The 24,078-nt window shown below is 41.8% G+C and overlaps 1 protein-coding gene across 1 annotated transcript; it reads left to right on the plus strand.

The window, feature by feature from the left end:
- Positions 1-137: 137 nt before the first annotated feature.
- On the plus strand, positions 138-21,794 carry IL17F (interleukin 17F). The gene is made up of 3 exons (XM_045805241.2): positions 138-4,884; positions 19,856-20,061; positions 21,188-21,794. Exons 1-3 carry the CDS (start codon positions 4,858-4,860, stop codon positions 21,426-21,428), a joined length of 474 nt encoding a protein of 157 aa, XP_045661197.2. The 5' UTR covers positions 138-4,857; the 3' UTR covers positions 21,429-21,794.
- Positions 21,795-24,078: the final 2,284 nt, after the last annotated feature.

The raw sequence follows: 24,078 nt of genomic DNA on the forward strand, positions 1-24,078 counted from the left end.
ACTGTGTGCTTTTGTGGACACTTTTAATTTTGTTTTCCTTGAAAGCTCTGCCCTGCAGAATTTGCTGCTTCCACGTTTGCACCAAGTCACCACAGGGTGGCAGCAGGCTGCTGTGCTGTCCTTGGGGCTTAGGACTTTAGGCAGTTTTCTTCCTCAGTGACACCAGCATTAATCAGTTAAAGTTGTGCAAGCCAAACTTTGCCAATTTGGAATACCTAAGTGGCCGTAGGATGCCAGTGAGTGAAAGTCCAGGAGAGTTGACCCTTTGTCTGCCTTTTTTGAGCCTGAATCAAAGCCCATTCATGGTGATGTAATACCTGATATATCAGACATCTCAATACTGTGAGTTCTGGCCCATAAAGAGATCCCCTTACAGGATCCTTGTGAAACCACTTGCACCTGGATGTTCAGCTCTTCATCTTTTTGCGCGGAAGTTTGTGAAGGGGCCCAGGTGGCTTCTTTCCTGCTGTAATGCTCTGAGTAGCTTCCCAAGAACTTTTAAGTTTACTTAAATAAAAAAAAAAAAACAAAAAAAAAAGCGTGACTTTATGGGGGCCTGTGTCACATGAACTGGAAGCTGTTCTGTAAAGGAGGTTGTGTTGGTTCTAAGATTGGTGAAGTACTTCCTTCTCCCTTTTTGATGAGGGGAACACCTTACCGTGAAACCATGGGGCAGAAGATGGGGAATTCTAGTTTCATCTTTGATTTTTTTTTTTTTCTGCCAGATGTGAGATCCAAGTTCTATTGGAAATATCTACAGAGTCAGGAGAGGGAAGTGGCATCAGGGTGGAATCTGACATGAACTGAGCACTGGCAATGAGTCCTGTATTGTGCTCTGCTCAGCAGTGGGTGCAAATATAGGACTGCACACGCTTGAGGCCTCCCGGTTGCGGATTTATATCTAATGTGTCAATGAGAAATTCTAAAATACAATGAGGGCATATACAATAAGAACTATAGGAATTGAGGGGGCCATGAGAGTATCAAAAAGGGGTGTGGTCTACCATGGGGTACTGATATGAAGAAAAGGGGGTGTCTCAAATGATCATTTCCAGAAAGGTCCAGCATTTTGTCAGTAGGACTCACTATCCTTCACACCTGGAGAAACTGAGGCAGAATAGGAGAGTAGGCAGATCTAGCAGTCTGTAATAGCCGTAAAGCCAAGTTTACCTTGCTGACATTTCAGCGCTCTACAAGCTAACCAAAAGAATTGAAGGGAGAAGACCATGTGTCCTGCAGCCATGATAGATGCTAATGGTGTTAAATTGACTGTTAGGAACTCAGTGAGTCTTTACATCAGTATTTTAAAAATGCGTGTGTGTGTAGTTTCCCAGCTTACAGTAACATTAAAGAAGTTGGTAAGCATTTAAAGGATATGTTTCTGCTCAGTGTCCTTATGTTCCTCTTCCTGCTGTAGGCACTGATAGGCCGCTCATGTAGGGGTGACCTCTCTGGAGGTCGTTCTCCCTTGAGGGTGTCACTGCCATACAGCGCTAAGATCCGTGATGGCCCAGATTTACCAGGACAAAAAAAATATACGTTATCTATATAGTTCACTCAAAAAGAGAAGTCTGTTTACATTTAATTTTGCCATAGAAATAGTTAAGATAGTTTGTGGGCCTTAGAGAAATATGTCCTATCTTGGAAAATTTTATGCTACCTTATTCCTTAACTCTCCTGGATAAATGAAGTGTCAATATGAAAAGATAGTTGTCAAAAAAGACAATTTGATAAGAGTTGCTGAAATGGGGTCTCTCCTCTGCCACTTACCAAATAACTTAGGGTAAGTGTTGAGCTGCTTGTTATTTGATCTGTAAAATGGGGATACTCACTGCCTGGAGGGTGCTTGTGAGGCATGACTAAGAGCAAGTGAGAAGTGCCTGCCAGCACAGAAATACTCCATGATACTTCCGTTACTACTGCAAAGTCCAAGTTTCACGAAAACGAAATGTTTCATTTTGGTGTGTTTACAAAAAAAGTGATCCTTTGACCAAAGCCATTTGAAACAATTTTCCCCTTGTTGAGTTCCTGAGTTTTGTTTTTTTCCCTGCCTTTCCACTTCCTGATGGTTCCTGCCCTTTGGTCAGTGTAGCTCAAGTGCTTCTCACAGGAATGACCCTTATCTCTAGCTCATGGCACTGGGCTCGTCAGCTTTCTCCCAGGGACTGGAATCTGCCCCGTGTGGGCACTGTTACCTCAGTCCTCACAACAGCCCTGTGAGGTATGGTTAGGAAAACACAGAGGACGAAGGTAATAAGGAGAAAGGCTCACAGAAACCAGAGAATCAGTTATGCCCTTCTCATTTTTCCTGAGTTTTCAATCCCCAGTGATCCTGATGATTCCAAACTTCCTAAGGTCAGGTTTCCCCAAAGGGTTTGGTCAGTGGAATAAGGCAGGTGTGCATCACTGTGTACTGGTCGCCTCACTACTCCCTCCTGGCAAGAGCTCTGTGGGAGTTCTCCATCTCCCCTGCCATGGTCGCTCCCCTCTCAGGAGCCAGGTATCACCACTTGAGCTTCAGAGTAGGGAAAAGGGGAGGTGAAGTACTATGCACGGGTTGCACAGGAAATCTCTCCAGAGAGCCCAGAGTTGGCAGAGGAAATGAGCCCCGCACTGGGAAGCAAGGGCACTGCCTTTGAGTTCCTTTTCTTTTCTTTTTTTTTTATAATAATTTTTTTATTATATTATGTTAGTCACCATACAGTACATCCCTAGTTTTTGATGTAAAGTTCCATGATTCATTACTTGTGTATAACACCCAGTGCACCATGTAATACGTGCCCTCCTTAATACCCACCACCAGCCTATCCCATTCCCCCACCCCCCTCCGCTCCGTTTTCTGGCAGTATGTGGCTGAGTTAGCGAGCCAGGCTGGGCAACCCACTTCCTTAGAGGGAAGTGCTTGGTTTCTTTATCTGGGAAGGGAGGTGGTTGAAATAGGTGATCTGAAGTCCCTTCTGGTAATGCATATGACTCTTAGCACCCAGTGTCAGTTCTACCCACAAGACACGTTGTTGGCCCTGGCACCACTTGGAGGCAGATCGGAATGAATCTTCTAGCATCTTGTTAAAAAGCCTTTTTGAGGGTTGTGATTTTGGGGCTTCTCTGTTTTGTGGGTAGAACTCTGGGATGTTTCCATTTATCTCAAGGGGTTTCATTTAATTCCTGGAAAAATTTTAGAATGAAATTGGTTTTTGTTTAATTTCGTTTTAGTTTGCTGAAATATAAACCTAGTTCACTTTCTTTGTCAGGTCTGATGCCTCAGTGATGAGTGCTGGTTTCTGTCTGGTCCGATACTAACCAGCATGTAATCCTAGCTCATTCTCTTCAGTCTTTCCTCAAGGGAGAGAATTAAGATTCTAAATTTGTTTGTGAAATATTTTTACTATTAAACCCTGAGTATGTTCCCACAGCCTGTAGGAGGTTATTAGCCTCTGCTGAGATCTACCATTCTGATAATCATTTTCCCAGCAGGTACTTTTGGTGGCAAGCTAAGCCTTCCTACCTTTAAGTACCAACATTTAACCTTGGCATAGAAAGGTTGGCTCATGCCATCTTACATATGTGTGCTGCTATTCTATTAATTTAAGTGGATGGAGTCCTGAATGAGAGCTATAATAAAGTGGATAAAATCTCCAAAAACGTAGCCTAAAGTTGGAGATGAACCATGTGCATAGTTCTACTTTTTAAAAATGTTACTATGACTAATAAAACATAATGGACAAAATACGAACATTATTAAAGTTATAGACATGTTTCACTAAATTACTAATTTATATCCCCACACGTATGTATGAGGGATGCCCTTTGTCCAACATCCTTGCTGACATTAGATATGTTGCTTACCCCCACCCACACTTTTTTTAAATTGCCAAATTTACTCTGGTTAGGATTTGGTTAATTTTTAAGATCTCAAACTATGTACTTCCCATATAATACCTTCCGTAGTACTTGCAATTCAGACTTAACGGAATTGTTTTAAAAATTCTATCATTACAAACAGCAAGTGCAGAGAAGGCAACTTCCCACCGCTATATAATCTTCGAGAACTGGAGATGAAAAGTCAGTAGAGCAAGACATCGTAAGAGCTGTCACTGAAACCATCTGGCCTGCTCTTGTTTCCATTTATCTTGTTGGCACCCAGATAAATGTGTGTAAAACAATGTGCAAAGGCTATAAAGGGTTAAGAATAAAACAAGTAAAAGGCTGGTTATATTTCTCCTCATCTTCAGAGAACAGGCAGAGTCACTCAGGTGTCCTGACTCTAGTCCAGACATTACTTAGAAGATGCTGCTCATTTTTCAGGGCTGATCCTCTGACTTGGTTCTCCTTTCCACCGTGTCCTGGGCATCTGTGTTGTAAACTTTTCTCCAGCCTGCATCTGCACTACCTCTCTGTTCTTGGGGTCAGAAGCCCTGTTTTGGATTGCAAGCTCTGTTATTTGAGAACTGCATGGCTTTGGACAGTTGCCATGCACTTTTTAGGTCTCAATTTCTTAACTTGTGAAACGGAGAGATTTATCATCTTTTCCTCGTGCAATTGTGAGAGGCAAATAAAATCAAGTCTATGAAAATGCTTTGTGAGCTGTAGGGCTTTCCCTACCATGTAAGGCTATTAATATTAGAATCACTTTCCTTCCTTGACAGCACTTTGTTAAAGAGAAAAATGGCCCTGGAAGAGTTGGAGAGAAGAGCCCATTTATTTGAAGATGGATATTAGAGGGAGTCAAGAGGCCTCTGTCCAAGCCTGGCTCCTCCCCCAGAGGTAGTCTTTGGGAAAGCCATCCAACCTCCATCATCAGCTGAGGGGGTTGAACCAGATTACCCCCAAAGACCTGTGCAGCTCCAGACATCTGTGATGGAGGCCAACAGCAAAAGTAAAGAGGTACCTTCCTGCCTTAATGGCTACTGTGAGTTGGGGACCAGGTGAAGGGGTGCTCTGGACACTTGCATTTATAGGGTATGAGAGGTGTCATGGAATAAGAAAGTCAGCAGTGGTGTTCTCTGGGTTATTTGCTTAGCATAAAACCTGGGTAATGGACATAAACATGCAATCTATGGGAAGATTTCTCCCCAGCTTAAATAAGTACACCTGTTTTTTCCCTGATGTCTTTCCCTATCCACCTTCTTCTGATTTCCTCTTGGGTCAAATGCAACGGAGGGAGCTGTGGAACAAGCCTGCTAACTGGGGAGCACTTGCTCTCTGCTCCCACGGGCTCCACTTTTCATTCCCACATCCCTTCCACTCTCCTTTCCTCCTCTCCCACCCTTCTCCCTTGTATACCCTGCAGTCCCTCACCTCCGCAACGATGAACTGCCCCTTGCAGGAAACCCATTTCATCCTGCCACTCTACGGTGTTGCTATGCAAATGAGGGGAGCCCCGAGAGTCATCACTGTGAGTCAGTCCCATGCAGGAGTGAAAGTAACACATTTCTCAGCAGGGTGGTTGTTTCGGTGCTCTTTCTCTGGTCTTCCCCCCACCCCCAAGTTATTCTCTTCTTAACCTGGATCTTTGTGGGAAACGTACGCAGAATTTTTAGCATTTGGAGTCATGTGATCGTTTTCCATAGAAAGAGGAAAAAACTGAAGAAAAGGGCAGAAGATACATAACTGTATCCACCCACATGTACACACTCATAAATACCCTACTCCCAAGACTGAGATTGCGGGTTTAATTAAAATATCAATACTTTTTTTGTTGTTTTGTTTTGTTTTTGGTTTTCATAGGATCCCAAAGTTGAAGAGACCTTCAAGGAGGTCCAGTCTAAAGAGACCCCCAATATATAATTGCCCTCTGGAATGTCACTACCTGATATTCCCCAACATCTTGGTGTGACCTTCTGGTGGACAGTCTAATCTCTCTCCATTTTACAAAACTTCCAAATACTTGAAAACAATATTATGTGTCTGTAAATTTTCTCTTGTTCAAAATAACCCTCTTTAATAATTTTTGGGGCAGCCCATCTGATCTATTAGGAATTGAAAGTAATGTAGGGGAGGAAAACTTTCTCCTGCACCCTCTTAGGTTATGCACCCAGGCCCTGTAAATTAAACTGACAAAAGACAGATTAACAGGAAAAAGAGTTTATTACATATGTATCTGGAAGTCTTCATGGAAGAGATAGGAAGGACCAAAAAAGTGGTTAGATGTGGGGAATCATATTCTGTTTTAACAAAGAGTGATAAACTATGGAAAAGTAACTAGACAAAGAGTTGGACTTCTAGGGGAAGTAAATTATGGGAAGGTAGGTATGCGGGGGAAACTAATAAAAGATAAGGATATTTAGTAGGATTTGTTATGCAGACTCCAGTTGGGACTTCACCATTGATAGGAGTTGCCTCCCGTGAGTAAGTTATCCTCCTCTTCATAATGGGAGAAGGACACACCTTTACAAAGGGAAATTTATGCCCTGCTTTTAGACAGAAAGACTGGGGTGGGGGAGGGGTGTAGGCAGAGAGCTTTTCCTGCATATTTTGATCCCCTTCATCAGCAAGTAACTAGGTGGAAGAAACAATAAACTAGTGTCAACATCAGATTAAATCAAGTGAGTAAATATTCAGAGTACTAGGTATGAATAGGATATTTTGCTGGGGGTGCAGGAGTGGTGGCAACATAAAACAGAAGTCACAGTTGTCTCCTTTAAAGAGTGTAAGATCCAGAGAACACATTAGGAATAAACACTTGAAAACTTAAAAAGCAAAAGCATGTACAAATAGCTGTTCAAGAGGACAATAGACAAGTTGTCTCTAAGTAAATGCTTAGTGAAATGGCATGAGAGTAAGTTGAGAGATCAGAAAAGGGAAAGATACAAGTGGGTTACCAGTCAGAGGAGATGGATTTTGAGGAAGAGGCTAAGAATTTGTGGCGAACCTAAATGAGCAGAAAGAACTGAAATGGTCAGTCCAGGAAAAAGGAACTGGCCCAGAGAGAGCAAGGGCTCAGAAATACAAAACATTTTGTGCAGCAGAAGCTGAAAAATGAGTTTCCCTCACATGGCAAGTTTGGGACGGTGACTTTCTTTCTTTCTTTCTTTCTTTTTTTTTTTTTTTTTTTTTAAAGATTTTACCTATTCAACAGAGATAGAGACAGCCAGAGAGAGAGGGGACACAAGCAGGGGGAGTGGGAGAGGAAGAAGCAGGCTCATAGCGGAGGAGCCTGATGTGGGGCTCGATTCCAGAACGCCGGGATCACGCCCTGAGCCGAAGGCAGACGCTCAACTGCTGTGCCACCCAGGCGCCCCTTGGACGGTGACTTTCTTTAATGAACTGGCCTGGGACCACACGTTAGACTCGAGCCAATATGTAAAGAATTGGCAATTTAACCTGGAGTGCAAGGTCATCTTTCTGGGGCTAGACTGGCCATCCCAATTCTCCACCCCAGAACTTTGCTGGTTGTCAGTATGACAACGGTGGGAAAGTCCAGGAGCAAACATTGCTGATCCCTGGTTCCTGTATGACCCTGGTAGAAACAAACTGAGGAGAAATTTTAGTGGGAGGAAGCCAGGAAAATTCGACAGCATTTGACAGATACTCACTCGGGCTTTCCCCAAGCATCGGCACTCGGGTCTTATGTTGACTAATTCCATCCACCTCGATGCAGGAAATCAGCTTGGCTGCTGAGTAAGTGAAAGTCTGCACGAAACCTGAGTTGCTTGCAGCTAGCCTGTGGGTAGCTTGGTTAGGCCACCCTAAAGCAGCTATTGCTGAATTATGACATGGAACAACCTTACTGTCCTATTATTCCCTTCATCCTGCCCTCACTGAGGAACCTTATGGTTCTTAGCTATGAGGGCGTACAGCTTTGAGATTTAATGCTCAGGTTTTCCTGTCCCAATCACTTTTCCAGGGCACTTGACTCTCCATTTCTGCTTCAGAGAATGTAATGCATCAAGTGAGCCCCGCTGTGATTTTACCGGAAATCTCAACACTTTTTAAAGGTTCCGTAAAGCATCCCAGACTTTCATGTGATGGGACTCCCGTGAAAATGCAGAGTCCGATTCAATAGGTTTAGGGTGGGGACCAGAGATTCTACTTTTTTTTTTGTGTATATTTTCAGGCACTTTTCTATGAGTGTACATTTACATATACATATATATACACGTATGCATATACCTAGTATGTATGTATCTATACATACAGAGTAAAGTCATGCATTATATGAACTATGTCTTGATATTTTCAACAAATGTTACAACAGAGGTATTTTTAAAATTATTAAATTTTCTTGGAAAACAATTTCTAATGGCTATAAAAGTTCTATCATTCTGCATGCTGACATTTACTTAACCATTATTCTACTATTGGAAATCTAGGGCACTTTCAATTTTCCCCAGTAAATATCCTTGTATGTGGATATATGAGTGCATCTGTATTTATCTAGAACAATTCCCAGGGGTGGACCTTTTTATAGGTTTTTGCTCCATATTATTAAGTGACCTACACAAAATTGTACCAAAACACTCCTATCTGTGATACCTGCAAGTGCCCCTTTTCCCTATTCTCCTATTCATATTGCATGTTTAAAAATCTATGCCTGTTTGAGACACCTGGGTGGCATAGTCAGTTAAGTGTCTGCCTTTGGCTCATGCTGTGATCCCAGAGTCCTGGGATCAAGTGCTCCTTGCTCAATGGGGAGCCTGCTTCTCCCTCTGCCTGCTGCTCCCCCTGCTTGTGTGCTCTCTCTTTCTGGTAAATCAATCAATCAATCAATCTTAAAAAAAATCTATGCCAATTTGATAGGCTAAATATGCTATCTTAGTTTAATTTTCATTACTTTGATTACTCGTGAGGTTAAGCTATTTTTTCATACATTTTCTATTTTAATTTCTTTTAGTGTACACCATTTCCTTTGTCGTTCTTTTTTAATTGAGATATAATTGATACATGACATTATATTTGTTTCAAGTGTGTGATTGATATTTGTATACATTACAAAATGATTACCACAATAAGTCTAGTTAATATCTGTCAACAGAGATTCTGCCTTTTTTTTTTTTAAGATTTATTTATTTATTATTTGAGGGAGAGAGACTGTGCAGGGATGAGGGGCAGAGGGAGAGGGAGAAAGAGAATTTCAAGCAGACTCCCCACTGAACACGGAGCCTGAGCCAAAACCAAGAGTCAAAAGCTCAACCAACTGAGCCATCCAGGCACCATGAAATTCTACCCTTTTTTTTTTTTTTTAAATTTGAGAGAGAGAGCACAGAGGGAGAGTGAGAGAGAGAAGCAAACACTCCGCTGAGCAGAGAGCCTGATGCAGGGCTCAATCCCAGGACCCCGAGATCATGACCTGAGCTGAAGGCAGACGGTAAACTGACTGAGCCACCCAGGGGCCCCAAGATTCTACCTTTTTAACAAGTTCCCAGGATCAAGCTGAGCAGTAATACCCTCCTGAATGGTGGGGGTGTGGGGGCGGTGTTTACTCTCTCACTGCAAATGTTTGTTTGCTCCACTCCTGCTGCCTCTGTTTCTGAGACTGTGTCCTCTCTCTGCCTCACTTTGCATCTGTGTCAACACTGTGGGACTCTTGTGTGTAAACGATTTTAGACCTGGAATTAATGGAAGACAATGTACAATGTAGGCATGGAAACACTTTGAAGACTAGGCTCCTGACTCTTTAAAGTTCTCCTGCTCTGTCAGCTACCACACTTTCTCACCGGCATCCCTCATTTCTCTTCCCCCCGGGGGTAACTCAGATTCCTGTTATGTGTATGTGTAGCACCTTCCCTCTCAGTTTCTACCCTGGAAGAACAGCATTTTCCTCCCTGTATTTACTCTGGATAGAGAAAGTCTCTATCATTGCACTTCCCAAAGGCCCACAGTAAGTTTTCTCCAAAACAGAGGTGCCATCTGGCATAAGATAAAATTCATGGCTCTCCTGTGTGGAGTAAACTGTCCTGGTGATTTCCTTCTTTTTTTTGGACAGTACTTTTATTTTTCTTCTTATCCATGTTAGTTTAGGTGCCCAGCACAGTGACTGGCACAGAGTGAGCACTTAATAAATGGTGTTTTTGTTAACAAGGAGATAAAACTCTGGTGCAAAAAGCTTCCACATTCCAGAGAATAGATTCAGAATTGAGGGGTCCCTCATTTGATCTGGAATTTTCTGCAGTGACCTCAACCTTGTTTCATCCAGGATTCTCACACGGCACCCTGGGGAAACTCCTTTGTTAAGTCTTTTCCTTCCCCTTTTCCTTCCTCCTTCCTTTCCTTTCCCCTTTCCCTCTTCCTTCCCCTGTCAGTTTTTGTCTCCATTCCTCTTCCTTCATCTCTCTTCACTGCAACTCTTCACACAGATTCATTTTTTCATCAGATGATCAGGAATTATACTCTTTTTTAGACAGACAGACAGAACACACACAGCACACACACACACACACACACACACACACACACACACACACACACACACACACAGATATTGAGACACTTACAGAGAGAAGGGGAAGGAGGCCTTTTCTGTGTTTTCTATCTCTGTTGACCTAAGCCGCACATAATCCCTATGCCCGCAAACATCAGTGTATGAGAATCCTGTCATAATATTTTCATTGACAAATGATCATTATAATAAGCTCTTTCTAGTGGTTAAATCAAAAGTAAAGTTGTTTATTCTGGAAAATCTTTTCACAGTGAAAATGTGTTCAACTTAAAAAAAGAGGGGTTGGTCGCTATGGAGTGTGAGTTTCTGGAGATTCTAGAAAGCTCATAATGAGTTTGAATTTAGCTTCAAACAAAATAGGTGAAACTGAATTAGCAGGCACAAAGAATCCTGGAACAGGAAATAACCTTTTGCATTAAAAGGAGGAAAAAAGGATTATGTGGAGTTTGTGGGGTCTGTAGCTTTACATCTGTAACAAATGTGGTCATGTTACCACATGGTTTTCTTCAACGGGACAGAGAGGTAAGGTTCTAAAAGGGAATGAGACGTGGACTTTCTAAATGATCTAGGGGCTAAAAAAGCAAATAAGCCATGTATTTGATTGTTTGAATAGCCTAAGCAGAGGAAGAATTTTTATGATTGAGAAGGAGAAGAGCTGTAAGAAGCTTGAAGATGGGCATTAAAAGCCCGTATTCAGAAAGGTCTGACTCTAACATAAAGAAGTGCTTCAGGGAAATTAGAAAGTAGTGTTTTAAGATCATTTGGAGATATGACTGAGGTTAAAGTAGATTATAAACTAATAGCTTGTGTTTAGTGAATAAGATAGTGAATGATAGTCTCAGTTTATTTTTTGCATTTAATTCCTTATAAGTGTTCTTTAGACCTGTATATGATGATATCATTCAACTGGCCATTTTGATAAGGAGTCAGACCTCTGATAAAAAAAAAAAATGAAAATAAACAGAAAAGCCTGTAAGATTACTTAATGTTTCTATCAGTCGGGTTAGACTGGGATAAAACACTTAGACTTGGAAAGAGAGAGAGTGGGAGGTGCATAATAGTTTTGGTCTGTAACAACCTTGAAATCCTGCTTGGTTGACATTGTGGGGATCCCATAGCCAGGGCATGTGGGATGTTCTTTGATTAGACCCTGATTTTGTTTTTTGAGAGGGGTTCACCTCCCAAGTACTCATGTGGTCCCTGGCTCCACCTCCTGGGAGTTTTCTCCCCACCAGTGATCTCTGGCCACATCTGAAATAGTGTTGGCGAATATACCTTCCTTGGGGCCTTACTTCCTGCTCCTAGATGGTTACAGGACTGAGAGTTGGTTTGTGACTAACTTTGAGAACTCTCAAAAACTTAGTGAACTTTTATCTAAGTTGGTTCTTTTCATGGTATAATTCCCAGAACTCTCTATTGCTTTGCTTTTTCATTCCTGTAAGTCTCTCTCCCTCTCTTGATTTAGTGGTAGATTACTAGAACTATACCCTTACACTCTTTATTCTGAGTCCTTTTACAGAATTAAGAGCATTTACTAGATGCTTCATTTTGATTCTTGCCTGTAGAAAGTTTATTGGTTGAAAGGTTTTACTGGACATTTCTCCCTCGAAGGCTTTTCAATCTATCTTTTGTTTTTAGAGGATAGAAATAGTTAGAATAGTATAGAAATAGGGGTTCAAATAGTATAGAAATAGGGTTTTTTTATGGCTCTGAATTTTTGGACTCTTCATTCTCTTTCATTTTGTTTATAAACTCGCCAGCTCTTTCTTGTATTACCTTGTCAAATGCAGACAATAGCATCTAACATACACAATTAACCTTCTGTTTTCCAATCTCTTTCTCTATAGCTCTTATTGTACCTCTAGGTTATTGCAGGTAATAATTTTACTAAATATTTTGCCATTGCATGACATGGGTCATCATTAATCTAGCCTACGATAGCCATGTCATTGCAGCCTGCTGCCTGACCATTATTAATCATGCTGCTATTTTAGCCTTTTGCTGTGGTACTCCTCACTTCTAGCCATCAATTTCTATATCCACATATATACTGCTAGATTATGACTGCATATCTTGATCAGATATACCTTTTTTGAGGATAAAATCTCTCCAATGTAAACTAAATGTGTATGTTTAACTCTCAATATCCCCAACAGTCTCATGTTATCATCTTATCAATTAATATATGTTTATTTGCTTTCTTTCCCTAACCAGATTTTAAACTCTTTAAGGTAGAGACTATAATAGTACAGTCTATTTCCTGTAAGAGTAGCCCCAACAAACGTGCGGCATGGCTTCCAGCACATAGTAGGGCATAAAAAAAATCTTGCTAACTTGATTGTCTGACCAGCTATAATATTTTAGCACACATGAGGCTGTGTGTTACTCGTTCTTGGAACTACAACATCTTCTGCCATCTCTTTCTGTGGGTTCTTGGACTTCTGCGTAGGGTTTCCTGGCATTCAGTGAGTTGAATGACAGGTCCACGTGTATTACTGAAACTCTGAAAGGGTGGTAACAGCTTGGGTCATGGGTGGTACAGGGGTATTCAGTGAAGGGCGTCCACCATAACCAGCTGTGTGTTAATCATATATTTGTTATTGTGTCCCTAGTACTGGCACATAATTTGCAATGTAAGACATGCTTAATAAATGTTAGGTGAAATGGTGATCTGGATCTGTTGATTCAATTTGAACTTGGCGATAGCTGGTTACTAGTTTGATATCTTGATGACTTACTTATTTTTACCCTGATGAGGGAAGACTTTGTGACTGCTGGGTGTAAAAGGTCAGTTTCCTTCTTATATAAAGGGCCATTTAATTGTCCTCTGCAATGCAGCAGCAAATCCTCTTGTATTGAATCAGACACTCTTTAAAGATTTTATCTATCTATCTATCAATCTATTTATTTATTTTAGAGAGAGAGAGATCAAGAGTGTGAGTAGGAGACAGGGCAGAGGGAGAGGGAGAGAGAATCTCAAGCAGATTCCATGCTGAGCACAGATCCTGTTGTGGGGCTCAGTCTCATGACACTGAGATCATGACATGAGCTGAAATCAAGAGTTGGATGCTTAACCGACTGGGCCACCTAGGTGCCCTGAATTAGGCACTCTTAATTCAAAATAACTTACTTGTTCCTTCTTTCAAGAGGGCTGGTGTAGTCTTCTATGCATTGAGATTTGGCTCTGAATAGAGAAGAGACCACCAAAGAAAGCAAGTGACTCAACCCGCTCAATTTCATATGCTTTTAAGGGTCTGTTGCATATATTGCTTTGGTAGCATGACTGATAATTAGCAACTTTGAAAACATGGCTCTTGATTTATGTGCTAACTTCCCTGAATCTATGGAAGGACATATCTGGCACGGCCTTGAAAGTTCTCTAATACAGTGGCCTAGGGGCTTTAGTCTGGCTGGAAGGGGTCAGCTAGGGGACTTGTCTTGAATCTGTATATGCATAGAAAATGTACTCTTTTAATTTAGGTTGTAGATTTGGGGATGTATATTTAGAGAAGGACTCTGGTAGAGATCATTGGGGAGGAGAAACTAAAGTTACCCTAAGTCCATGAAGCCCTCAGAAAACCCTCCTAAAACATACACACAAGTATGAGATAGACTAAATATGAGCACAGAGGTCACGAGGAAGGGAAAGATTCCTGAGGGAACGATTCAAGGAAGCCTTCTTACAGGAGTTAAATTCGTTGATCCAGAGGAGAGGTGCAGAGAAGAATCCACAGGCATAGGGAGGAGAAATATGGATGAAAGGCTCATGATCACAGAAGAATTTCGATCAGTCTTGGAGGGCTTCCAATGAACCCAAGAGCTGCTTCCTTTTCATTTCCTTCATTTAAAGAAAATGGAGGAAAGTTTATTCAAACATGTTGTGATAGAAAAGTAGTTTGCCTGCTAGAGTGTACCCTGCCTTTTAAAAAGAGCATAGGTAATTTTCCCTGATCTTAATGGAGATTTAAAAAAAAAAGTAAGTTACTGTTATTTCAGAAATATCTGTGTATCCCTAGAATATAATACCAGACATATAGTATGTGCTTAATAAATGTTTGTTGACTTGAATTGGAACTGAGAAAAATTAGTTTTCTGTAGGTCATTTAAAATTATGTTAGAGCATTTAAAAGTTCTACTTGCTAACTCATTTTTGTAAAAAAAAATATCCTCAATCAGAGATGGCCAAGATAGGGGCACCTGGGTGGCTTAGTCGTTAAGCGTCTGCCTTCAGCTCAGGGAGTGATCCCAGGGTCCTGGGATTGAGCCCCGCATCAGGCTCCCTGCTCTGCTGCAAGCCTGCTTCTTCCTCTCCCACTCCCCCTGCTTGTGTTCCCTCTCTCACTGGCTGTCTCTCTCTCTGTCAAATAAATGAATAAAATCTTAAAAAAAAAAAAAGAGAGATGGCTAAGATAATGTTCAATTATATGTTTTATGAAAATGATTATTTATTCAGCATCAGTAGGATTTTAAACATTGGGTTAAAATAGAATTTGTTCAGGGAGTCTCTGAAACTACCTGCGGATATAATTCTGAATTTCTTACTGATGTCATTAATTTCTTTGGTTTTGTTTCCCCATTCATAAAATGGAGCTAAAGATAGTCCTCTCATTTAATACCAAGGACCCTCTAAGGATGACATATCTCCCACTTAAATCATGGTTCATATTGCATGACTGGAAAGTAGAACATATGGTGCGTGACAAGAATCGTTAGCCATTTGGGGAAGAACATAAAAGATCATGACAGCAATTTGTAATTTGGTTCATCTCTGTAGTAAATTAGTTAAGAATTTTGCTGTAATTTGAGGGCAAGGGGGTGGAAGAAAAGGAAGATTTGGTCCTTTTTCCGTCATCCCCTTTTAGGGTCCCTCTCTGATTCCCCTTCAGGAAGTGGAATAGAAAAAAAAAAACTACATTCGTCAGTAACTCTGGGGTAACCACAACTAAGACAGTAAGGAGGTCAATCGAAATAAGGACAGTGATTGCTATAAAATTGACAGGTACTCTCATTGACACAGCACAGGCATATACAGGGTGACACACACACAGGAAGAATTTACTACGCAAAGCAGGCAACCAGAGCAAAATGACAATGACCATCCTGCGCAACACGGCCATGGTGAGTACAGAGAATTCCTCTTTTGTAGCCACCATCCCTAGGATTTCAGGAGAGCAGATTTCTAAGGAATTAGGCTTCACTGGCGTCTTTATTGAGAATATTTCTTAAGAACAGAACTGATTTTAATTTTGACCCCTGTCTGGTGGAGAAAAAGAACAAATAACTAGAAGTTATGATGGGGTGGAAAGCATAGCTTCTCATATGGTGGCTTTTGCATAGGTGGTTGATAGCTTGCTCACCTCTGGTGTCACAGACAGCTGAACATGATCTTCCCTGTGGCCACCATTATAGAGTTACATTGGTCTAAAACTCTTATCTCATCATGGGGACTTCCAGCCTTTTAGGATACGTACACATGTATTTTAGCTAAGGCAAGTGGGGGCCCAAAAGGTTTAATGATTCCCCTAAGACTACAGTTGTAGTAGACAAAGAGTGCCCAGGATGAAGGAAGTGAAACCACTCAGTATTGAACTTTGGATAGCTCCCAGAGGAGGGAAATTTGCTATGTCTTAGCTCATTATTTTTGCATTGCCTCATTCCTCATGGAGGAGAGAGAGATGTTAGTGTGATGGAAATCTACCTCTTCTGGGTCTGGAGTCTTGCCTGGCATTAGTCAGGTAAAACCTGGGAAGAATATAATGTAGAGGAGCTTGAAAACAGGGCTTGGGAAATTATATGCCATATAAGCCAGTGCTTAAATAAGCCCTCTTTTTTTTTTTCTCCATTTACAAGCCGTGTAACTTAAAAAAGCTTGGATTTCATAAAAGGTCATGGCATGTGGTGATGATAATACTATGTTATATTTATGTATTGTTTTAGAGAATACCAGAAATGCAGCAAAGTGCAATAGTTGGGGAGCATAGGCTTTGGAGTCAGACAGACCTGGCTCCACTACTTACTAAATGTGGGATTTTGGGTAAATGACTTAGCTGCTCTGTGCATAATTATTCCCTTAACTGTATAGGGGAATAATGATGGCATTTCCCTCAGAGGTTTTCTTGGGCGATTAATTGATATCATTGAGAATGACTAAATCTGTACTCTGAAATGGCTTAGATTTTAGTTAAATTGGCCATTTTAATATATTAACCAGTAAAGATAGAGAAAGCATTCAATGTGTTAAATATTAATAATATTATTATTTTTACCTCTGAAACTCTTGTCAACCCAGGGAAGTAGATTGGGACCACTTTCTCCATCATACAGATGAAAAACAGCTCAATTAAGCCAAGTGATTTAACATCACTGGGTACTGTACACATAAGAACTGGCATATGAATCTAGGTTTATCAACCTCAAGTACAGTACGTTTTTCCTTGAGTGGTTCAGAGGCAAGATTTCTAAATTTGAAGCCATTGTGTCTAAACAAATCTGTCAGATGGCTTTGTGCTCCAAAGCCATTTCTATTTCTTGTTTGTTTGAAGTAATCTGTTGGGCCATCTGCAAGAAACATGGCGGTACAAGGGGTATTAGAATATGATTAGAAGCTGGGAGGTACAGGCAGGTAGGACACATTCAATAAGTAGTTGAGGCAAATTCTTGTGGACCTAGGAACTGGTCAGGCTCTGGAGAACGTTCATTCCTGTAAGTGCACATCACAGAGAAGTTCAGGAGACAAATACTCAGATGGTCTCAGGTGAGCTTGCAGTAGAGTTGGGCTGTCAATGTCCTGATACTGCCCACCTTCACTGGTGTGTTCTCTTGCCTCTGTTTCCTGTTGTACAGAGTAGGAGTGATATCTATTTATCTGCCTCAGAGGTGACCTATAAGAATTCAAATCTATAAGATGCTCTGAACCTCTCAGAGAAGAAGTGCTGTGTATGTCATTCTTAAGAATCAGCAAGAGCCATATCAAAGCCCCTGGTGCATAACCACTAAAATCTATAGTTGCAGATCAAAAGCTTTGTGGAACAAACTAGAGTGATTTGCAGGCATCATCTGATTTCCTGATAAAGAGCTCTGTGACTTCCAACGCTCATGCAGTTCTGACACAGCTGTCACATTGCTTACAAAGCTTGGCTCCTCCTGTGGGACAAAGCTAAGATTAAACACCACGAGTGGCTATATATTGATAATAATAACGAACTTCAATGGCAACACTACTGACCACTGCTAGGTTTGAGTCCCCAGACTGGCACCAGCAGGCTGGTGAACACAACCAAGTTGTTTGTTACTTTTCAGGCATGACTCTTTTCACCAGTCTCACTGGGATAATTAATACTAGCTCTACCTACCTCGTGAGGGGGTTGTGAGAATCCAGTTTTCAATGAGATGTGAAGGTGTGTTCTAAAATACTCCAAGAATATAAGCAAATATAATGATTTGTTAGAAGCATGGAAATAATTGCTGAATCATATAACCCAAAGATACAGTGACTTCAAAGCTTTGATAATGAAAGCTAGAAGTGACTCAGTGAATTTGATCCCGAAGAGGAAAGAGGAAATACACAGGAGGAATTTTCTTAAGAAACCAAAGGAAGTGATTGGTAGGCTTGGGAAGCCAAGGACCCTGTGGTCACAGTAGGCATCTTTTAACTTTTTAGAACTTACTTCATAGCACTTTGTCTAGACAGAAGATGCATGAGGGCAAATTCCACATCTTTCCTGTCCACTGTGTGTCTTCAGACAAGGTCGACCTAATAGCCCCCTGTGTTGAATCCTTACCACGTGCTGGCAGTGCTTTTCCTGCCTTATGTGGATCATTTCATTTAATCTTTACATTTCCTGGTGGAGGAAATTGAATCGCAGCTAGTCAGAGTCCTGAAACTGAGTTACGGACCCAGGACATCTGACTCCAGAGCGTGTGTCCTGAGTCACCACATATGGAGTCAAGACAGAGTTGAATGAATGAATGATTGTAGTAGATGAAAGTAGACAAGTGCTGATTATCTGAAGGCAAATCAGCCTACTTCGGGCTTATCAGAGTCAATCTTGCTTTCAACTTCTTTTTAGTATCAGCTACCTTAGTACAGCAAACTGACACCGTGACCTTTCTGCATACTCTTGTCACTGCTTGCCTCCAGCATCTGTAAAATATAAAAAGGAGGTCCTTTAAACAGACATGTCTAATCGCCGCCCCTACCTTAACCCATGAAGGATGTGAGCCTGAACAGTATTGAACCCAGAGAATGAAAGCAAGTGCACTTCAGCTCTTGTTCTGCTTTATGTTGAGAGTTGGTGATGGGCCTCGTCCGTCCCCAGTAAGGGTCGGCTGTGATGGTGGGGTGAGCAGAGCGTGGTTGCAACAAAGGGAAGCTGGAGAGATTTTTAGCTCTTCTTTTAGTTAGGTCTTCACAGAGAACTTTCTTCTTGCATTCCTATAGCACCAGATAGACCGATATATCGATGTTAAGTATAAAGAATATATGTTCCAGAGCTAAAGGCAAATAGTTTCCTTATTCTCTGTTACTGTGCGTCATTAGTGGCCCTGCTTCTTTCAAAGAGCATGGATAATTGGAACTTTGCTGTAGTTGGTTTTGTGCAGTGTTCTTCTTAATGCTTTGAATTTAATTGTATTGTTTTGTTCATTCATTCACTCACCTGCTCTTCCATTCATCCAGAAAGTACTTGTGGAACACCTGTTCTGTGATACGTTCTCCTGCAGGAACTTACAATCCAATAGGTGTCTGTCTGACCTGAACAAAAATAGTACATTTCCAGACAATAAAGACATGGCACTTGAATGCTATGGCATTCAATGCCAAATGGCAAGTGCTTTATGATTTAAGGAAAATGAACATATTTCAAATTGAATGACTTTAGAGACAGTTCCTGGAGAAGACCACCTTTGTGTGGGGCCTTGATGGAAGGGTAGGATTTGGATAGATAGTGGTAGGGCAGTGTATTCTAGGTGGAGGGATGGCTGGGAGGAAGGATTTTGTGGAGAAGTCATGAAATATGAGGTTGGAAATAAAAACAAGAACTATCATTTATTAATCCTTTATTTTTATTAGATAAATTTATAGGTGCTTTCCATAGAATATTGCATTTAATCTTGGGAATATTATTATAAAGCAAGTATTATAATCCAGTTGGAAAGAAGAGAAACCAGAGGTTCAGTGATGAGGCCAGTTCAAGATTTAAACCCAGTCCCAGATCCTGACACCTTTCTGTCCCACTGTTGAGGAGCTGTCAGACTGTGGGAGGCTCAATCACGAGGCTAATGAGTTTACTACTCAGTTTGGCACCCTGATATCTTCATGAGTGACTGTTCCCATTTCCAGATGAGGACCTGAGGTTTAGAAAGAAGCCGTGGTCCCATAAAATACCGGGGATCCTGAGTTCAGCTAGCGCATGGGGTGCTTCTTGCCAACAAAGGACACCAGAGTCCCTAACCAACTCAACCTTCTCTATTTTCTAGGTCAAGTCCCTGCTGCTGGTGGTGCTGGGGCTCACCCTCCTGAGGGAGGTGGCATCTCGGAAAAACCCAAAAACAGGGGATGCTGCCCTGTGCCCTCCTCTAGAGGATAATAGTGTGAGGGTTGACATCCGTATCCTCAGGCAAAACCAGGGTATTCCCATCTCAAATGATTTCCAGAACCGCTCCAGCTCCCCCTGGGATTACAAGTAAGTGTAAATGAGACTGATCTTCACATTCTTTTGAAAAATATGTTAATTTATTCTAATCATAAAGTAGAAAATTTAGGAAATATAGAAAAAAATTAAAGCCCTAATATTTACCCTTAAAAACAGAAATCCCACTTTGCCTGGGAGCTCACATTTTTTTCTTGCTGTTTTGGGCTAGGTCCTCCTATGTGGTCAGAGGTCCTGCTAGTTTGCTTTCCTGCTTCTTGAAGCCCTAGGTTGGAATTGACAAACCTTTCTGTGTTGGAAGAGGGCTCTTTAAAACAGCCCCCATAATGATCTCTGCATGGGGATAAGTGGGAACCAGAAAAGTCAGTGTGGAGTGATCCACTCAGATTAGACATCAGTCTTCAAGGAATGGGGAGGAGGGCAGAGTGGACAAGAAAGGCCAGTTTGGAGAGGGGATGAAAGATGGGGATGCGGTGTTCAGGGTACTGTCCTGTGATATTGTCTGATGTGTCGGATCTGGGAATACCAAGCACTCATCTATATGTTCCAAATAGAAGTATGAAAACAGATTCCAGGGCAATTAGAAGTGTTTCTGGGGCTCCTGCATGGCTTCCTACAAGGAAGGGAGTGTGTATGGTGGCAAGTTGGCTGGCATGGCTTTGCTGCCTTTGTGCCTCCTGGCAGAGGGGGCTATGAAGGAAGAAACTGAGAGAATGTGCTGGATTCAAAGACCTCTGGGGCTTTGGTTTTCCTTTCCAAGCAGCAGGCTTTGTAGACTGTATATTAGGAGACCTTCTACTGATATTTTATATATCTAGCAAAGGATGAATAATAATTATGACAGTGTAATGAAAAATAAAAGATCTGACATTTATTGAATGCCAGCATGTAGTGTTTCATGTGCATTTGTATCATTGAATATGCTCAATAGTCCGATGAAAGAGACCTGTGAGAACCCGCATTTTAGAGTGGAGGAAACAGGCTTAGGCAGTTAAGCACCTGCCGAAGGGCAGTGGATGAACCCAGGCCATCTGGCTGCAGCCCTGGGTTGCTGGGAAATGCCTCTCTACAGGTAAGTGCCCAGTGCGGTGGGATGCTCACATTTGTCTATCTCCCTTTCCCTTGTCTCACCATCTGCTTTTGTCCGCTCCCCCTGCAGCATCACCCGGGACCCCCACCGGTTCCCCTCGGAGATTGCGGAGGCCCAGTGCAGGTACTCGGGCTGCATCAATGCTGAGGGGCAGGAAGACAGCTCCATGAATTCGGTACCCATCCAGCAGGAGTTCCTGGTCCTGCGGAGGGAACCTCGGGGCTGCTCTCGCTCCTTCCGGCTGGAGAAAGTGCTGGTGACAGTGGGCTGCACCTGTGTCACTCCCATTGTCCGCTATGTGCACGCCTGAATGTCAGCTTGGCTGAAGAAACCCCGAAATGCCACTCCTTCCCCAGCGCTCTGCAGCAAGTCCTCTGTGGTCCCACTTCTCTCCACTTCATCGGCCTCTTGATAAGACCTGTCCGGAATTCTCAAAGCTCTGTATTAGATATAGTGTCAACTTTCTGGCGCTTCTGAACCATAACCTAGTCCTGAGCTGTTCCACTGTCCCTAACCCCTTGAAAATGGATGGGCGGGAGGGAAGGCGCGCCTGGCCCGCTTGTTTGTGCGCAGTGACGACCACTTTCTAGCTCTGCCGTCACTGTGATTCGGTGCCATTCCCGGAGAATTCTGTTGGTAAATTCTGTTCCGTGTGGATGAAAATGTAGAAAATGTAACCACAATATGAGCGTGTGGGAGGGGCTGTGCAGGGTGGGGTGGGGTGGCAAGGATGGGGATAAGAATCTAGTACACATGTTTATTAAGATTTGCTAAATAGAGACGTTGGCCTGATGCTCCTATTTGTAAGGAAACTGTCCATCTATTTATGATGTTTGTTATATAAAGTTTTAGGAGAAAAATTAATATATTGAGTATTAATATAATAAAGTGTTAATGATTGAAAAATACTTCTGGTGTTTGTTTCCAGTCTTGGCTTGTACTCACAGAGCTTGGAGCCCTCAAGATTTTGAAATTGTAAATACTTGTCATTTGTTTTTCATATTTTCTCATCAGTTCCTCATTAGAGGATTAGTTAGCATTATTTTAAAAAAATAATAATTATTACTACTACTACTACTGTATGTGTGTGATCTTGGGAACTTGTTTCCTCAGCTTTATTGAGATAAATTGACAATATTATGTAAGTTTATAGCATACAGCATGATGACTGTTTCTCTGTCTCTCCATATATAGTGAAATGATTACCACAATAAGGTAGTTAACACTTCTATTACCTCACATTGTTACCTCTGTGTGTGTGTGTGTGTGTGTGTGTGTGTGTGTGTGTGTAGTGAGAACATTTAAGATCTATTCTCAGCAAGTTTCGAGTATACAATACAGTACTGGTAACTATAGTCACCATGCTATACATTAAATGCCCAGGATTTATTCATCTTATAAATAACTTTGTACCCTTTGACCAACATCTCCCCAATTCTCTGCCCCCCCCAGCTTCTGGCAACTACTATTCTATTCTCTGTTTCTATGAGATAGAGAGTTATTTTATTATTAATGGTACTTGGGGATACATGGAGAATTAAAGAAAATGGTGTGAACAGAACTCAGGTTCTCTGCTAACTCTTTACTGCTCCATGTTCCTGGCTCTATTATATTACAAAATGAACATTTATTGGCCACTATGCTGGCCACTAGAGATACAGAGACAAGTAAGAAATGCATATGGAAGGACCACAGTGTTGGGACTGGCCATCTGCAGAGTCCCTGGTCATGGGGACATGCATTCTCTTTGTATCTGCCTCATTCTGACTTCTGGGACCTTTAGGGTTACTGGTTGTCTTTCATCAATATCTTATGCCTCTTGGGGAACAGGAGATTCCAGATTCTGGTTTTCATGCCACTCTGGGGAAAACTCAGAGATTCTCTCATCCCTCCCTTGCTTCTACATGGCACAGCACATTTTCTCCTTAATGCTACCACTGGCTCAGAATACCTCTACATTGCCGCTGCTTTCCAGGTCCAAGAAAGGAAGTGGGGCATAGGTTCTCACTCCCACCTGACACTTGGCTTGAGGCAGGTGGCAGAAGCCCGACACCCATTTTTAACTCTAGTGTGGGAAACTTTTTTCTAGTCTAGGTGGGAGTGGGAATGGAGTAGCTGGGTAGGCCGGGTCTTTATCTCTTGGCTGCAGAATCTTTTGCTTATGGTATAAATATTGATATTTAAATGTGCAGGCTCTTGAAATCTAGAAAACATTTTCTGTAGTAGCTATCAGCTTCGTAAGTTTGCTATGAATCTCACAAGTCCATTTTGGTGCTCAGATTTGTGCAATGAATCCTTCTTTCTCTGTTGATGTTGGCAGCAATTGCCGTAACGTGAGGATAGTACATATATAAAGCCTCCGTGTCAGTGGTAGGAGAAGTACACAGAGGAAGGAAATTGTAGAGGGAAAAATTACACCTCTGAGGGTATCAAGATATTACCTTGTTACACATGTACACGTGCCATCTCAAAACAATATGCTCAATACTATGACCGAGGTATGAAATGTTAAGAAGCCACAGAGGATGGTAGCTATCCAGGAAATTTCAGAAAGGAAATGATTTGAGCTGAGATGAAGATGAGTTGGTCTAGTGGAAAGTGGGAGAAGGGCATCCACATCCATAGCACAGGGAACAGTGAAAGCAAACACAGAGGCACAAAGAAGCCTGGCACATTAGGGGAACAGCGAGTAGTTCCATGTGCCTGGGATAGCGTGGACACGGTGGGGGATGTAATAAATATTTCTTGAAAGAGTGATTGAATGAATGAATGTGGTGGTAGGCAAAGAACAGTAGGCAAATGGCCCACTTATGAATGGTTTCGTGTGCTGTATTACAGATGTGATAAAACCATAGCTGTATCTTACCCTTTCGGCAGTAGTGAACAAACAGGATCAGAAAGCTGAGGCCAGTTAGGAGACCAGAGAGGTGACAGTTTCTCTCTTGTGGTAGGTTCACACT

This window comes from Ursus americanus, chromosome 29, assembly GCF_024610735.1.
Source record: "Ursus americanus isolate L20-20 chromosome 29, mUrsAme1.1.p, whole genome shotgun sequence".
Classification (NCBI taxonomy): Eukaryota; Metazoa; Chordata; class Mammalia; order Carnivora; family Ursidae; genus Ursus; species Ursus americanus.

Coding starts and splice junctions, on each gene's coding strand:
- IL17F (XM_045805241.2), top strand. CDS start 4,858: ATGGAGGCCAACAGCAAAAGTAAAGAG. Junction 4,885..19,855: donor CCAACAGCAAAAGTAAAGAG/GTACCTTCCTGC, acceptor TCTATTTTCTAG/GTCAAGTCCCTGCTGCTGGT. Junction 20,062..21,187: donor AGCTCCCCCTGGGATTACAA/GTAAGTGTAAAT, acceptor CTCCCCCTGCAG/CATCACCCGGGACCCCCACC.